This window comes from Triturus cristatus, chromosome 3_1, assembly GCF_964204655.1.
Source record: "Triturus cristatus chromosome 3_1, aTriCri1.1, whole genome shotgun sequence".
Taxonomy (NCBI): Eukaryota; Metazoa; Chordata; class Amphibia; order Caudata; family Salamandridae; genus Triturus; species Triturus cristatus.
Genome location: NC_140583.1, coordinates 66,102,394 through 66,120,600, shown reverse-complemented (window position 1 = coordinate 66,120,600; position 18,207 = coordinate 66,102,394). Strand labels below are relative to the sequence as shown.

At 44.1% G+C, this 18,207-nt stretch overlaps 1 protein-coding gene across 1 annotated transcript in view; it reads left to right on the top strand.

The window, feature by feature from the left end:
• The window catches only part of HSD17B12 (hydroxysteroid 17-beta dehydrogenase 12), a 400,959-nt gene extending 383,858 nt beyond the window's left edge, over positions 1–17,101 (top strand). Inside the window, exons 10-11 of the mRNA XM_085643463.1 lie at positions 4,843–4,992; positions 9,247–17,101. Of these exons, the coding sequence (XP_085499589.1) occupies positions 4,843–4,992; positions 9,247–9,351 (255 nt within the window). The 3' untranslated portion in view covers positions 9,352–17,101. The remainder of the gene's footprint in view (positions 1–4,842; positions 4,993–9,246) is intronic.
• Positions 17,102–18,207: the final 1,106 nt, after the last annotated feature.

Below are 18,207 nucleotides of genomic sequence, written 5' to 3'. Positions count from 1 at the left end.
GCAAGAACACTAGGAGCTGGGTCAGAGGCCTGTGATGATGTCGACAGCAGCCAATGCCTGCCTGCTCAGCCACATTCTCTTCTTTGTCCACTTGTGAACACTCCTGTTGCAGAAGACATTTAGCAACCAGGGCTCGCGGCATGATGGAAATGAAATGTAGGATATGTATTCCCTTCTGATCCTTTACCCAATCTCCCCTCGGTTAACTACTCATTATCCCCTCTATCTCCTTGCGAGTGTACTGTAGAGGATCTCTTGGGTAATCCCACTTTCACCTCAGTCTCCTGGAGTCGAGGGCCATTTCAAAGTAAGAGCATGGGAAGTTCCTGAACACTGAATAGACTGTATTGCCCTAGTCTTTGATTGAATATTTCACGTTCCCAAATCCTGGTAGTTCCTTAACAATCCGATAGGAAGAGGGTCATTCATTTCTTTTGAGAGGTGAGATTGTGATTTGAAGTGTTTGTAAACCTCAAACTCTTCAGCTGCTGAGCTACTTTGCTACAATGCAGATAACTCTGAGACCCGGTTGTAGTGTTTCCGCAGTCTGTCTGTGAGTTAACTGCTGCCAGCTAGACTGTTTAAGTAAACCCGAGTGCAGTCACGTACCCCTGGGGCACTGAAGAGGAAATCTTGTTTAGATCGATATTTCAATGTTTTAATGTGGACCGTGGCTCAATGTAAAGTGGAGTCGGTAGTAGAGTATTCACGTCTGTGGTCCTGTCTCAGCATCTGAAAGCGCTAGGACATCTCATGTCATGTATTGGGCTGGACTGATTGACTGTCTATTCACAGGAGCATTTAATCTCTCTTTATGGAAGACACTGCAGAGTCCAAAGACTTCATAAGATCCACATGGATAGATGACCTACCATCGGTCTTTACAGAAGGTTTCTAGATATTGTTTTCACACTGTTCTTGAGGGCCATCTAAAGACAGCCTGTTGTTGCTTTCTCCCGCTCATCATGGACCATTTCCAACATGTACGCTACAATCCGCCATTCTGAATTAGCACTTTTATTAATAACAAAGTCTTTTGGAACTCCATTTTAATATAGAACCAGGAAATGAATGAAACTGCCATAAGAATTGTAGCCAAGGTGTATGCATCACTCTTCAAGTTCTGGGAAATGCCAAATATAATTTCCACATGTACCTTGTTAGCTCTGCTAGTAACTTCCTACACCATTCATTTACTTACGAGAATTACTTCAAGGAATCTGACCACCAGAACACATTCTTTCTGCATTTGGGAAGATGCATTACAGTGGCAGAGTGAGGGTACCCCTAATATCCTATATTACCGCTGATTCCCAGTCCCTTTTCCACGCATCTCCAAGCAATGTGACGAGCCATATAGATACTTCAGGAGCTTCAGACTGACAATTCACCAAAATTCCAACCTAGTGGGTGAACGATGAGTGCCTTGTATTGTGTCATAGGAAGTGTACCTTACAGAAATTTAGGCAACTACTTTTCTGGAGGAGATCTGAACCTTCTGTCAGCTCTTAAGTATCAAAAGTAAAACAAAAAAGGCGGGGTTAATGGGTGGGTGGGTAAGGGAGGAGGGGCTTGGGGTCCGATTTCTCTTCCCATGGGTAGCCCAGGGTAGCGCCCGGTCTTCTATAACATCACTGTCTCCGTAACGCCACCAGTACATTAATCACAGCTATGAGCCTTTTAGTGGTGGAAGGGATTTTCCTTGGTAATCGTATGTTGGTGGATCGGCCTCTCGAGGGAGGGCCATTGTCACAGGATATCGTCAATACTCTCTCCCTCCCCGTGATTCATAACGACCGTGTCTGAAGTTTGGCAGAGGGTTCTGTGAGAGTGAGCCAAGCTCGATGCGTCCATCCTGGTGGGCACAATGTGTCCAAGCGTCATACCAAGTCTCAGGAACACAAATCCATAGTTATTAACATTAATGCTGGGTCAAGTAGGAAATATCTTTTACCCGTTGCCCAGTTCTTTACCCGTGGCCTAAGTTAGATAAATCTCCTTCTAGTTCTGGAGGTTTCTGTGGCAAAATTTCAGCATCATCATACTAAAAGGGGCCATGTTTCTTAGAGGCCAGGATCACTTGGCATGCTTGCTGGTGTCTGAGGAAGCACACAATTACATGGCTCAGGCCATCTCTTTTTTTGCTACCGTGTGGTCTAATTCTTTGTGGTCTCTGCAGTTCCAACTTTGAGTTAGAAGAGCGCAAAAGCGAATGAGACAGTCCATCAGGTTGTCTTTTTACAGAGATTCTAAGATGCTCAAGTAGAGCCTTTCCTATTGCCATCTTCAAGTTCAGTTATCTTGCTTTACTTGTTCCAATGATCTTGTTCCCAATTTTTGTTCAATGATCGCTATCTGTCTTCAGAGGCAAGTAGTAAGCCCAGGTATCCTTCTGAATACAGATGAGCTCAGCTGCTGTCTGCTCAAAGTGACTTTAATGGTGTACAGTTCTTGAGGATGGTTTCTAGCATGGCCTCTTATGCCATGGTGCCTGGTCCCTGGCTCATTCTTGAGTTTTGTTTGTGACCGCCTCCGTAAAGAGAAGGTGACGCACTGGTTTTGTGATCTGAGCTGTTTAGTCTTTGTTGGCTATGCTGTCACTAGATCATGTGATGCACTGATCGCCGGCTCCTTGGTCAGTTCAGTGAAGGTGTAGAAGGGGTGAAGTCGTGAAGATGATAGTGTTGTTTCCTTGTCCCAGTGGTCTCTGGGTCATTCTCAGTATACCCTCAGCCAGTTACACGGTTGCCATGTCACAGGGAATACTTTCCCATATGCCGTTCTGAGTCTGCTTAACTATACTCTGATACCAAGGGACCACGGGCCGCTGCTTGGCACTGATTTTTGTTTTATCTCGCGTCTCAATACAGGTTTTATTCATGCTCACTTGGCTGTATATTCAACCCAGATAGTTTGTGCTTAGTGTTTTTAAGCTGAGTGCAGAGTGTTGAATGGTGTGCTTGATACAGAATAGTCTGATGATCATACTTAGACCTTCCCTTGTAGCCTCTTTCTGTGGCCCTAGTCAATGATTGGGACATCAGCGGTTTCTCCGTTGCCAAACCGGATGGATCCGCTCAAAGATGTCCACTGTCTTGCACCAAAGAAGCCCTTTTTCCATAGCCATATACTGGATGGTATGTTCCCATAGGTCATCTGAGTGGTGAGGAAATTGTCTAGCTCTGCTCACATCTCTGCCTGTTAGAACCTGTGCATACCGGATCCGGCATTACAGTCTGATAGTACATTTTTGGGGTCAAAATCCTTGCATTTTCATGGAAATTGCTTTTCTTCATAAAGGCGCTTCCCAAAAAATGGAGTTTCTTCTGCAGGTTGTCATGCTGATTCTCTCCTTGTTGGGGACTTGTCAGGAGAGGTTTAGCCTTGGCCCGCACGGTTGACTAGGTTTGTAGAACTAGAGGTTGCTGGCTTATGTTTTTTTTTTTTTACTTAAACCGAGGTCACACAAATGGTCATTTTTTTAGCTCATTTCTCTGGCCTGTCACTCTCCCAATTAGCTCGAAGCAGTTATGAAAAGATAAATGCCAACGCTGTGAAAAGTAGAGTTAGTGATTCTAGACAACAATTACATGATGGGTGGGAGTGTTAATCACACAACGTTTGAGATAGGAGGTAAACTCATGTGGTGACTGGGATGATTGGGAATGGAGGTAACAATCACAAACTGATTGGGATTGGAGGCGGCAATATTATGGTAAGAGGGACTCATAGGATTGGAGGTGGCAATCAAACGATGATTGGAATTCGAGGTGGAAATCAAACGATTGGGATTGGAGGTGGCAATCGTATGACGATTGGGGTGTCTTGGTATTGTGAATGGCAATAACTTGATTGTGATTGGAGATTACACTCCAATGACGATTGGAAGTGGAGGTGACCGCCACATGAGGATTAGGGTGATGGGATTGTAGGATGCAATCACACAAGGATTGGGATGGTGGGATTGTAGGTGGCACTCAAACGATGATTGGGTTGATGAGATTGGAAGTGGCAATCACAGAAGGATTGGGGCAGTGGGATTGGAGGTGGCAATCACACGAGGATTGGGGCAATGGGATTAGAGGTGGCAATCACACTAGGCTTAGGGCAATGGGATTTGAGGTGGCAATCACACGAGGATTGGGGCAATCAGATTGGAGGTGGCAATCACACGAGGATTGGGGCAATGGGATTGGAAGTGGCAATAACACGAGGATTGGGGCAATGGGATTGGAGGTGGCAATCACACAAGGGTTGGGATGATGATATTTGAGAAGACAATCACATGAGGATTGGGGCGATGGGATTGGATGTGGTTGAGCAGCGCTCTCTGGTGAAACACAAAGCAGTGCATGATTCTTCTGCAGTATCCTTGTTTGCGCATCCAGCACAAGTGTTGTGTTACAAAGAAGAACCCATCCCCTTTCATTCTTTTTGTGTTTATTTGAATGTTACAGTTTCAATAGGCGCAATTAACAGAACCAGATTGGTAGATTGCTTCGTCATTTCTTTTTATTTTGCTCTGTACAGATGCATTTTGGGGGTAGTGAATGAATTGTTTTTAATTGGTTGCATATGTTCCATGCATTCATATGTTCTGTAGAGTAGATGCATATGTTCCATACATGCATATGTTCCATGCTGGCCTTAAAACATTACAGCGGGTGAGGTAAAAACACTTCATGGATAAATTAACAACCTATATTTGCCTTTAAATTGTTTAAAAAGAGAATCCACTGCATGTTTTACTCTGTTATTTTAACTTCAGCAGTTCTTTATGTGGACTAGCCATACAGTCTTACAAATTTACTATAAATGAGATTTTCTCCTTTTTTTCTGCAGAGTGTCCTTCCCTTCTTTGTGGCAACAAAATTGAGTAAAATTCGAACTCCGACGTGGGACAAGCCGACCCCCGAGACCTATGTGAGATCAGCCCTCAACACTGTTGGTCTGCAGTCACAAACCAATGGCTACTGGCCGCATGCTCTGCTGGTGAGGCGCTGGGCAGTGGAATCCTTTCACCTTGGTCACAGCACATCGAAGTGTCCTAAACTCACATTTGTCTTATCCATTCGTTCTTGGTGTTGTAGTTTTTGTTTTGCTTCAGTTGAACCAGTTAAACCGGAGTAGAAGGGTTACCAGAACGAAAGCCCAGGAGTGTAGTCCTTCTGCCATACGGTGGTCCGGCAGTCCTGCTGTGCTGCTGCATTGAGGTGGTCCTGCAATCCTGCTGCCGCGCAATGGTCCTGCAATCCTGCTGCCGCGCAATGGTCGGCAGTCCTGCTGCCGCGCAATGGTCGGCAGTCCTGCTGCCGTGCAATGGTCGGCAGTCCTGCTGCCGTGCAATGGTCGGCAGTCCTGCTGCCGTGCAATGGTCGGCAGTCCTGCTGCCGTGCAATGGTCGGCAGTCCTGCTGCCGTGCAATGGTCGGCAGTCCTGCTGCCGTGCAATGGTCGGCAGTCCTGTTTTCGTGCAATGGTCGGCAGTCCTGCCGCCGTGCAATGGTCGGCAGTCCTGCCGCCGTGCAATGGTCGGCAGTCCTGCCGCCGTGCAATGGTCGGCAGTCCTGCCGCCGTGCAATGGTCGGCAGTCCTGCCGCCATGCGGTGGTCCGGCAGTCCTGCTGCCATGCGGTGGTCCGGCAGTCCTGCTGCCATGCGGTGGTCCGGCAACCCTGCTGCCATGCGGTGGTTCGGCAACCCTGCTGCCATGCAATTGTCTGGCAGTCCTGCAGCCATGCAGTGGTCCGACAACCCTGCTGCTATGCGGTGGTCTGGCAGCCCTGCTGTGCTGCTACTGTGTGGTGGTCAGGCAGTGCCGCTGCCATGCGGGAAGTTGTCCGGCAGTCCCGCTGCCATGCGGGAAGTGGTCCGGCAGTCCCGCTGCCATGCGGGAAGTGGTCCGGCAGTCCCGCTGCCATGCGGGAAGTGGTCCGGCAGTCCCGCTGCCATGCGGGAAGTGGTCCGGCAGTCCCGCTGCCATGCGGGAAGTGGTCCGGCAGTCCCTCTGCCATGCGGGAAGTGGTCCGGCAGTCCCTCTGCCATGCGGGAAGTGGTCCGGCAGTCCCGCTGCCATGCGGGAAGTGGTCCGGCAGTCCTGCGGTGAGGCTGAGGTTTGACTTTCATAAGAGCTTCACTTAGTCAGGGTTCTGCTTAAGAGCAGGTTGGAGGTTTTTACCCATTCACCAGTAGTACAGAGTCCTGGTCTCTGGCCCTGTTCCAGAGTCTTCATAACCTGTTCTCTGGCATCTCCTTTGAGTTTGCCTCCCAGGACCATGTTCTGCTTCATCACGTGCCTACCGTGGTCGCCCAGTTGAATTGTGGGGCATCTGAGGGGAACCAGAAACCCCTCTTTTTGGCTGTCCTGGCCTAATTAGAAAAGGTTCTCCAGGGTCTTCTACAAACATATTGACGGAACACAGTGGAATTTGTTTCGTGTATTTAATGTTTTAGTTCAAATGTACACATTTTAAGGTGTGTGAAAGGAGTACGGAGATTTCTGTAAGGAAATTTGCAAGTGTCTTATTGAAACAAGATCTTATTTGGACGAAGGTTCAAATTTGTAAGTGAGGAAAACTAAAGTTTGAAAACATTTTAAGAGTGTTAAAGCTATGCCCTAGGTCACTGCAGAGGGTTAGTTTTAGGGTTACATATTAGACAGAGATCTAGCTGAACATTAAGTGTTAAGGGTAGAGGCCTTGGGCAAGGGCGAGTATTATTCATGTGATTGAGCAGAGCCGCTTTAGCATCAGAGGCAGAGGGGCCACTTGCCCACTGGCCCCAAGAAACAAGGGGGCCCCTGTTATAGTGATTGGAGCAGTTAGGACTTTCTTTCTCTCTCTTTGCATTTCTGCTGTCTCTCCACCCCAGCCTCTCTAGCACGGACTATCCTTGCCTCGCCTCCGTCTACACTCTGTGCCTCTTTCTACTTGGACGTCTCCCACCCTCTCACTTACTCCTACCCCGATCTATCTACCCAGGCCCCCTCTACCTCGCCTTTTCTACTCTTGGTATATTTCATTTCTCATTACCTCCCTATTCACTCAACCCCCACCCTTCTCTGTATTTCTCTTGTCCGGCTACCTTGTCTCTTACTGCCTGTCGCCTCCTTACATCCCTCTGCCTCTCATTCTTAATTATTTTGTCCCTTTACGTTGTCCTTATTCTCCTTATTTCTCTCTTTCTCTACCTTCTGATACTTACTCCCTGTATCTGTCTCTACCTCCCGTGTACATCACATCGGTACTCCTATCTGATTTATGTTATTCTTCCTTTCTCTCACAATCTCCCGTCTCTAGTACGCTGTGCTGTGCTTTTCCCAGCAGTCTCTACCACAGCCTTTTCTGCACCTCACTCTTTCCATCTCTCTTCTACTGTCTCTACTCCACCTACTTGATCTTTCTCTCGATGCCTCACCTCGCTCTAGTTCTCACTGCTCTATACCTCATTTCCATGCCCCACAACTTTCTCACTACCTCCTTTTCCCACCCCAGCTCTCTTATTGCTTAACCTCTCAATTTGTCTCGAATTATTTACTTCCCTGACTCTGCTTCCCTATTTTGTCTTCACTCCCTCTACCTCTGTCTCATTACATTACTCCTTTATTGCTACCTCTCGGTCCCTACTTCTACCTTTTTTTACTTGTCTTTACCTTGTCTCGCTCATCTCTGTACCTGCTTTTCTATTTGAACTCGCACTCTCTACCTCACTGTCCTCTTTCTGTCTTCACATCTCACCTCTCTTACATTGGACGGACCAAGACGCCTTCTGTACCTTACCACTGTCTCTGCTTCACTTGGATCTAGAGCTCATCTCTCTCTCTCTCTGCCACCTTACTCTCTACCTTTCTTCATACGTCTCCATCCTCATTTTCTATCCCTCTGCCTCGCGTCCCTTTACACTTTGTCTACCTTTAGCCCTCTCTGCCTTTACCTCATCTCACATCTTTCTACCTCTCTCCCTCGGCCAATGTCACCATTCTCTTTCATTCTCCCGATCACTTTGTCTACCTGTCTGTACGTTCTTACATATCCTCCTACCTCATTGTGTACCATGTCCACTATATCTTTATTTCTACCTTTCTCCTTTTGCATTACAGCTCACCGTACCTCACATATACCTCATCTGGCTCTACCTCCCTGAATCGCTTGTGATTGTACTCACTACACTGTTCTCTTTATCGGTCTGCCCGTCTCCTGACACGTCCCCTTTCTCTTAATAATCAGAACCCGAAGTCACAGTGTGGCCAGAGAGGAGTACACGCAAAGAGGGGAAGAGAATTTAGGAGAAACTTTCATGTGACGGGAGGGTAAAAAGCCTCAGAGTTGTGCTTTGATTTTCCCTCTTGCAGCAAGAATACCAGTTGTGAAGGGGAATTTATTTGCAAATAGTGTTGTGTGCAAACGTCTTATTTTAATATTATGCCCTAGACTCTTAAAGATTCACCAAGTCAGCATTACTGTATCTTTCCTGCTATAGGAGGAAATGGGTGGTAAGGTAAACAAGTACAATACAATATAGCTCTTGCAAGAAAAGAAACTCGAGCTCCAAGTTAAGAAAAAGAAATTACTTTGTCAATACTTGTTTAAAATTTCTCAAGGTGCCTCTAAGCTGTCTTTGTTTTTTCCCATTTCTGAAAGTTTGACGTATAATTCAGTAGTGTTTAGCATCATGACAGGTTGGTTTAGCTGAAAATGGGTAATTAAAATTCTTCTGAACAGTGGGCCCCAAAATATGCCTTTTACAGCGCTGCAAAAATCTTCAAAATTGCTCTGCGACTGGGTGAGGGGGCTATCGCGGGGTTTAAATGTAAGCGAAGGCGTTACTTGTAGGTTGCCTGTTGTATTAAGGATATATAGGAACATGAGGATATCTCTGAGGTTATAGTTTAGGAATCAAGCTTGGAATTTAAAGTAAAGGATAAGGTTTTAGGATTCTGATGTAGAAAGTTGGGGGGTCAGGTTGGAAGTTACAATTAGAGCTACGGTAAGGGTGGGTGTGAGCATTGGTGTACGTCTCAGAAAGGGACACTGCAATTAAAAAACGAATTAAAAAAAGCATAACGTTAGCTTTAAAACTAATACTTAATTTTCAAATTAAATGTTTCATAGTTTTCGTTTAGAACTTTAAGCTTTTTAAACTCAATTATTAGATCTTTCAACCTAGATGTAAACTAATAGTGCTGAGTTGGAAGGTTGCCGTACTGGCTAGGAGGTAATGATGCGCCTCTGTCTTGTGTGTTTCTTTAGGGCTGGATCACCACTTCTGTCCCAGCCTGTGTCTCCATCCAGCTGGGCTTGTATATGAATAAGAAGCTGAAAGCGCGCTACCTGAAGAAAGCCAAGGCCAACTGAAGACCCCTCGAATGAAGCAGGTCTGCAAGATGGCTTGAATGCAGCGTTCGAAGAGACACCAAATACTGTAAATCCAGAGATACAGCTGAGAAACGCATTCCACTACCAGGGCCAAGGAGATGTAGATAACTCTGTAACATGCAATAGAATGTCTCCTCCGCTCCAACACTGTATTCCGTGTAACACAACTGCGCCGAGCCACCAAACCCCTTTATTTACCAAGTGCTTTATTTTCACACTGAATATAACTAATTGAGCATTATTGTTTACTTTCTTTTGAACATTGATTTGTTTTATTGGTCTTGCTTGAGACAGCGCATGCTTTTGGCTGCACGTCTATTCCGTTAAAAAAAACAAAAAAGCTAAAAAGGGCTTTTAGCTCGCCCATTACTTATCATTGGCTGGCTACCTCGTCGGTCTTATTTCTTTTGTTTTCATTGGCCGGCTGGTTTCGTTTTGCCAACCTCGCTTGCTACAGATAGCTTTGATAGGATTTTGGCTTCACCTTCTTTAGATTCAACAAACAAACACAAGCTTTTCGAGCCTGCCCATTTTTTTTAATTTTTTTTTAATGTTGTATGAAAGTGAAAATCAACTTTAAGGCATGCACGAAGCATTCTTCCTAAATCATGTCCCCCCCTCCTGTCACCAGTATTCATGGAAACTGCTCTCAGAAGAAGCCTGTGATTAGCTTTGTTTTGTCTGCCAAGGCGGGCGACACTACGCCGTTTGGGTCCCACCTGAGACGGCGGGACCTCTCGTAAATAAGTCAACAAAATGCAAAGTATCCAGTATGGGATTTAAAGAATGTAGCAGGATTAGTGAGATTTTCACAGTCTTCGAATGAAACCATCTCATATCTCTGTATACAGGTTATGGCCCCACTCTGCTTGCTGCAATGCTCATTTTGGAATCCGCGTCGCTCATAGTGTACAGGAACACTGCAAAAGTAACATGCCCCCTTTAATGACACGTGATGTTTGTCAACCTTAACACCTATCGTGCGGGATTCTGTAGTTGGCCAACAAATTTGTGAACTCAACTTTGTGGAAGCTTTCAGACAAGCAGTATCTTGCAGAAAATGTTGGTTTCTAAAAGATTTTGATAGTGATAATCCTGACGAAAAAAAGATCCGCTTTTGGGGATCTTTTTGTGTTTTTATTTTTTGTTCTCATAGATAGTGGCTTTGTAGAAAGACTATTGTAGTCCTTTCAGAAAGTAACAAAGTGAAGCTTCAATGTTGCGATTATTTTCACACACTATTGCTCTAAAGTACCTATAAATCCGCTTCATCTAGTTATTAAAGTAGAAAAATCCTGTTATTGAAGACAGGGAGGCAAGTATTAAGCCTCACTGTCTTGCTTTGTTTTTATCCGGCAGCCAGGGACCTTGAAAAAAGACCTTGGATGTATGAACTACAAAGTCAGTATAGGGGAGTAAGTAGCCCTATTTAAGTTCCCTGGAACATCATCTCCTCCTCCTTCCTTAATGCCGAGCGGTCAGTCCATATTGTGGTGAAAAGGAAACATTATGAAGAAGAAATAGGTGACCATCAGGATAAAGGCCAAGAAACACTTCTTGAGCCAATGAATCGTGTAGATTGAGAACTCTTACACAACAAAAAAATAATCAAGAAGGAATTGGGGAGGGAAACAAAAGGGACATACACTGAGAAACCAACTTTCTGATTGATCAGTTGTCATAAGTGGAGGAATGATATTTGACTCCATCTCTTTAATAAAATTAGGACTTTCCTACCTAAATAACTTGGAAACCCCCATGCTCACATGGTTCCATTTCAATGCTTGCCTATAACTGGTTTAGATACGTTCATTACACTTTCATAGTAAAATGTTTTAAATATTGGAGCCGAAGGCCGATCGGCTGCTCTCAGAATGTTTTCCAACCTAGAACCTAAATGAAAGACACAGGAAGCCATTGCCTCCTCAGATCACTGAGACCCAAAGACTGATTCCAGCCTGCTACAGAGTCAGTTTAACCAATCTAGAAAAATTTGCAGTAGAAATGGGTAAGATTTTCTGAAAGCTATAACCAGATAGAGAGCAGGTGGTCTGAGAGGTGACGTACGGTCCTTGTATTATTCGATGATAGCACAATGATTTGGATAATCTTTGAAAAGCAAGATCAACAATTGTAGAAGAGTTTTGTCCTTCTGGAAATAGTAACAAAGACTCCAGAATAAGTACGTCCAGTGCTATCACATTAGTAACTCTTAAAAGATTAAAGACATAGAAGCATTGATACCTTTGTTGATTAACATTTTAAAGAAAGTGGGTTATTGCTAGGCCGGGAAGGAAACCTATTCAACACTGAATGGACAGCACGTATTACTTTGTATTAAGATAAAGGAGGAATGCTTAACCTGGTGCCTTTAAATAGACATCTAAACAAGGAATGTTCTCCTACTGATTTTCCATCAACCAAATTGGGTTGTAAAGACATGGCTGACCTGTGTGTGTTGACTGTTTTATAACATTTACCCGCAGATGCCAAGGAACTAATGAAATTTGCCACAATAGAGACATTTGCTGTAATGGAATTTGTGTATGATTCTACACGCCTGCGATCACAGTAAGGCCATGCAGAGTAATATAATCTTTTGGTACCTGGTGCCCAAGAACCATCAACAAATCTGACAGTGTCTGCTGAAAGACCTGAGACCTTCCATGTCCCTAAAGATTGCCTGATCAGATCAAGTCATGAAAGAGTCCCATTAAATTGACCAGTGGATGGTCAAAGAGAAGGAGGAGGACGTTTGCATAAGATCCGGGTACCACACCTGGGATGGTGGGTAGGAAGTTTTCATGTTCAGAGGTTCTGACTACTTCCCGAGTTTGACAAGGCAATGAAAGATCATTGTAAAGGGAGGGAATCCATAGAGAAGACCCTGATCCTGGGGTTGAAGGCATGCCCACGGAAAACAAATCCTTTGTCCAGGTGTAAAACTGCCTGAGTTGGGTAATAACTCTAAAGGAGAACAGATTGAATCCATGGGAAATAGAGTTGCCAGTCACTGGCATCTTTAAGCGGACAGGAATGCCAGCCTGCCTCTGAATTGAGAGAGGCTGGAATGTGTTCCACTGTGATCAATATGTGGCGATGAAGAGAGTACTCAAAAGTTTGTTGGTAGTTCTGTTGATACTTGGGAGGATACCCCCAGGTGATTTATGTACGTTATTGCCAACAGGCTGTCCATTCGAGGAATGTCTGAGCAATGGGTATGATGTTTTCGTAAAGTCCTAAATGCAAAGGCCTCGGTAAGCAGCTCTAAACAGTTAACAAGCATGGAAGACTCCTTAGATATGCGCCTTCAGTCAAGGGGAGGGGTGCACAATGCCCTCCAGCTAGACAAATTCCTCGGATTACAAGAGTAGATCAATGGTAGAATTGAAGAAGGCCCACTGTTCCAGGAGTGGAGATGGTCCAGCCACCAAGATGTTTTGTTTCGAAGTCTCAAGGAATTATGTCTTAGTAAAAAAAAGTCTGATGACTGAAGGGGCCGACCATGACGAGGACCCAGAAATACTACTTGAACTGAAACTGCCAGCATTTGTACTATTCTGGCAACGGGACACAGGGAAATATAAGGTAGTGTCAAAAAGCGAGATAGCACCATCTGGTTAGCTGCCAGTTAGGCCTTTTGAATTTGGGGAATGGAAGAAAGGCCATTGACCTGGACACCTAGGAACCCCAGTGACTGTGAAGGGCAAAGAAAGGATTCTTCCTTGTTGATCACAAAACCTAAACACTCCAGAAGAGAGAGTTTGTGTTGAAGCATAAAATAAAATAAGCGCAAATTTGTCCTGACCAATGAGGATATGATCTAAGTAGGTAGATACTGTTCCTAGCTTCCAAACTTCAGCATTCTGTTTGGAGAGTCTCTCACTGGTACCTCCACAGCAGGCAGCTTTCATCCAGTCCCTCTAGGTCTATCTAAACAAGTACATTGTGCCCCACTTTCCCAATTTTAAGTTAGTGATACCAGAGTCCCCTCATTTCACGGCATAGGTCTCCTTCCAGATACCAATTAACATAGATCAGGCGTTTACTTCATCGTTCGCTTCTAAATTTCATCAAAGCATCTTGACAAGACCAATACAATACCTTATACAACCAGTCTACTGGTCTACATCACAAGAAGATTAACTTTCGAGGTCCTTTGGTGTCCCTGGGGGCCATCAGGAGATCAGCTGACTCTGATCCCCTTTGAGGGTACACATAGGTCTTGCGTTAGTGGTTTCTCACTTGTGGCTAAATCTGCACAGTTCAAAGCTTTTCATGACCGATCATTTACATGAATTCCCTCCACTAGTACACCAATGCTGCATGATTTAATCACCCCTGAACACAGGCTCCTTAGAACAACAGGCCTACACAATATGGGTCTTCATTGTCACTCAATGGCCCACTGTAATCTGTGTGGTGGCTGCACAGGGCGAGCCCTAGCAAGCTTCCTTCACCTTCCTTCCCTATCTCGTCTTGCAGCCCATTCATGAACCTCACAAAGGTAACCTGCATGGCCCTCTTATCCCTGCACTTCGTAGGCGATGCTTTAGACCGATCGTGTGCCTGCATCTGATAAACTAAATGCAGTGCATTTAAATGTAGCTACAAGCCCTCTTGGGGAGTCTTTCTATCTCCCTACATTGTCTAAGGAAAGTGCATGCAGTAGGAACTCCAGTAGTGAATTCCCAGTGTGCAGAGTCAGAATAGCAGCAGTGTGTAGCGGGGAAAAATAAGGGTAATTGTGTAAAAAAAAAAAAAAAAGCCAGTTGTCATGCACATACGTTTGACTGCCTATTTACACAAGAGGTATTGTGAGGACCACATCCTTTCCCAGGCAGTTGAAGTACTAGAAGATCCTTCACCTTTTTCTGAGTAGCACGCTCCTGCTTTTTCAGACTAATGTTGGAAAAGCTCCGATGTTGAGCCCAAGGATATGAAGCACATTGTCAAGATAACCAAGTCTCTGCCAGGGTGGACTGGCTTAATGTTGAAGACCATCTCTGGCGTTAGCGGCAGCGATACTGTGCTCTGCTCTGAGGACTATTTGACAACGGTTATAACCTGTAGAACACTCCATTGGTTTTGGAGTTAGATTTCTGCTGCATCGCCGTAGAAAAACTTTATTTAATTTCCAGAAGCTTAATTTTACCTCAAAGTTCCTAATGTCCGAAGGGCCTTACAGCGGTTAGAGCCCAGCACAGAAGTTCAGAAAGAATTAGTGGAGAAGGAGGTTTCTATGCCTGGAGCTGTTAATCGGTATTATGATTACTATTCTCATCATCACCTCATCATCTTGGCTTTTCAACCAATTTGTTTACGATCCTTTGCACCAAAAGGCTGAACATACAGGGCACGTTTCTTGAGCAATGCAATTAATGCAGAGGTTTGAGGTCTACTGAACGCTGTCAAACAAGTTTGAATGTCTGTGTATGTACAACCACAAGAGCCTTGACGCTAAATGTAATGGGGAAACAGAGTGGCGCAACAGGGTGGGCCCTTGTTCCGGGTAGGGGATGGGGTGTGGTATGGGGGCTTTCCCTTTAGCGTAGTGCATATAATGCTCTTTTACCTTCTTTACCGAGGCCATGAACTGCAAGATGTAAATATATATATATACCAAGGTGTTACAGAATTTTACGAAATGCATTTGTTAGAGCAGTATTTTAATGAAAGATTTTTGTAACAATTGTGTGAACAAGTGACTTTGTAAAAGGTGACTAACTACAGCACCAACTGTTTTTCAGTACAGCAGACTTTTTTAATGACCCTACACCTTGTCTACTAATCTATGCCTACAGATCTATAGATACCATTATGTATATATACATATATATATATATACACACACACATACATATGTAGATATATTTACCTTTGTTTAACTTGATAGCCAATGTTCTCTACACCATTCTTGCAAGTCGATATAAAAAACTCTGTATAGTGGTAGAGTACACAATGGGCATCTCAAGGCACTTTTGCTATGATTTATAGATATCCATATGAATTCATGTTAGAGTGTCAAAATGAGCATCTTGTGTCTCACTCACGGCTAGAGATCGCTCGTCATAGATGAAGTATGTTCAAGCCTTCTTCACGATTGCTGTCCGTTCAGCTTTCTCCCAAGTTGCATGCCATCTGTTCACTAGTTTCCTTATAAAACCTTCTTGGCTATTAAAATATAACCTGATAAATCAATGATCGTTACTTAATGCGTGTGCTGTGAATTAATGTAGGGACATCACTTGTATTAATATTTTAGATAGCAATTGCTGTACATACAAATCGCTGACTTTAATTTACAAAAATATACCTTATGTATTTTTTATTAAAAAAAGCTTACGTTTTTGAAAATGTGTGCCTGCAGGAATTTTCAGACACCGTTGTTTGGTTCCTGTATATGTGCGAGTCTGCTTGTTTTGTGGGCTGCTAGCTTTTCAAGAATTGAGATTATTGGTGCTTAAAATACAGAGCTTGAAATTAGCGTTGTGGATCCCAAGCAGTTAATGACCCATCAGAAGTCTGTCCCTGCCGCGTGCTTCTATGTAGGACCCCCACACTTCAGAGCCTCCGTTCGCTCAACTGGGAGTCTGTTTCTGGGAGTGGCAGGCATCCTTCAGGGTAAGACAGAATGCTAAAATGGCATCTGCACCAGGGAGGGCATCGTCGTTGAGTCCAGTTTAAAAGCTTTGTACAAAATAATACTTTTTTGATAAAACATAAGAAAGCCAGCTTAATTGCAGTTGTGTTTAACAATTTACACGAACGCAAAGAAAGTGGCCATAACAAATTCACCATCATCTAATATAAAGCCCAAAGTGCAGCATTGCTTCTATGGACCTCCGTTTTGGATGCGCGTTGATGCTCTTGCTCTAGAGATGGCTATCAGTTTGTGTGCTGTGCTGCCATTTTAGTATTTCTGTTGACACCTGAGGGATAATGAAGCTTGTAAGGGCTTCTTCACACCAGCAGATGGAACTATCGAAGGTTGCACTCCGACTGGGTGGAAATGCACCCACCAAGAGGGTTTCCATTGGGTGGGTTCAAAAGCCGGGAAAGAAACCCATCAGCTGACCATGAATGGAAGTCAGACACAGAGTCTTCTCAGCTACGTCACTTCAGACACATCCGGTCCCTGCGGTCAGACCCAGGGAGAAAGGGTTTAGGTGCTCTTTAGGAATTCCAACCCCACTCAACAGTACGTACTGGGAAGGGTTTGGAAGGAGTAGAGGCATCATAAACTTCAGCCAAGGTAAGACGTTGACATGGTGACTTACAGGAGAGTCCTTCCCCCTTAATGCAGCCAAGTGAGAAGGGCCCAGACCGAAAGAAAGCATCCGTCTACCGTGCTCTATATGGGATTGCACATTACAAAAAGAGCTTAATTTCATGCTCTGATATGAATATTAATCTCTTGTTCTGAGGCATGGGGGAGGGGTGTACAGTAAAAAGTCAATGAATACCGATGCATTGGTGCTGATAAGGTATAGCATAAGGGCCTGCGTCCCATAGCCTTACTGTGTTATGGAGTCTGGGTCATTAATTTATCGTGGTGGCGTTAGAGTGCAAATAACGTAAATTGGACATTTTCAGAGAACAAGGAGTCTGTGAGGTAGCCAGTCCCTTGTTGTGTAATCTGTATAAGCAGTGTATTCACACATTCCCTAACACAAATGTAAATTGATCTAATGTACAATAAATGGAAAGTTGCTTCTGGAGAAAGTTACCTGTGTGTGTCGTCTTGTTTTTGTCCAGCATCGCTTGAAGGAATTTTGGTGCAATGTATGGCTCTGCCAGTTTGGATCGGCCTTTCTGGTCCCAAATGTCTAACCTTCACGGACAGACCTGTATCTCTACACCTTGTTCAGGGTTCAGAAGGCGTTCACAAAGGTTCTTTGAGGTTCAGCTGGATCTTTCCAATTGATCTCTAGTTGTCCCTCATTCGACCTTTATTCTTGTTCTTGAACGCTGAATATGCATAAGGAGCTTTTTATGTTTTTTTAAAGAAAAACCGAATAATGCAAACAGGCACGCACACCCAAGTCAACATTGAACACTTGCCTGCTCAATGCGTCAAGAACATTTTAGAATTATCTTCCTTTTAATGTATCTGATAAAATTATTATTAGATGGCACTTCAGTGAATCTCTTTATGTCCTGAATAGTCTTACAGTAAGTTTTTTGTGACTGCTGTTTACAGGACTTTACCAAGATGATGAACTTGAGTTTCTCAGATTCTTCCTTCAGATCAAGAGATGTTCTCAGATTCAAGAATCATTCAAGCATTTTTTCACAAAACTCATATAAGCCTTCTTAGCTGAGCTGGATGCTTGAGATGGTCCAAGTGCCCAAAGAAATAAGATTAATCAAAGTCTTAAAAAAGGGACAATCAAATAGTTTCTCGTTTATTCTCTTCTGGATAATCTCATCCAGCTTTTTCATCTTCATCCATGGCTGCAAAAGAAACATTTCAGGAATATTTTTAGAACATCAACAATACCGTACACACTTCTATGCTGTCACCTACCTCCTACTGCTCCACTCCCAGTTGGACTCCTTGAAACCTCCTGTTGTACATTGAACTCAGTGACATCCTGAATTCTCATGAAACCCCCTCCTTCGAGGATGGCATTCTCCGACCATTTAGCCAACTTTTTTTTAACTTGTCATTTGCCTAGTAGGATATGTTACGGTTACTTAATGTATGTATACAAGTGTGTGTGTGTGTCTGCGTGTGATTTCTGGTTGGCAGAGGTATGCATCCTGCCCAAGCATGAACCACAATCCTAGCCATGGCGAAGTCACAACCTACGTTATCCTGTGCTCACCCTT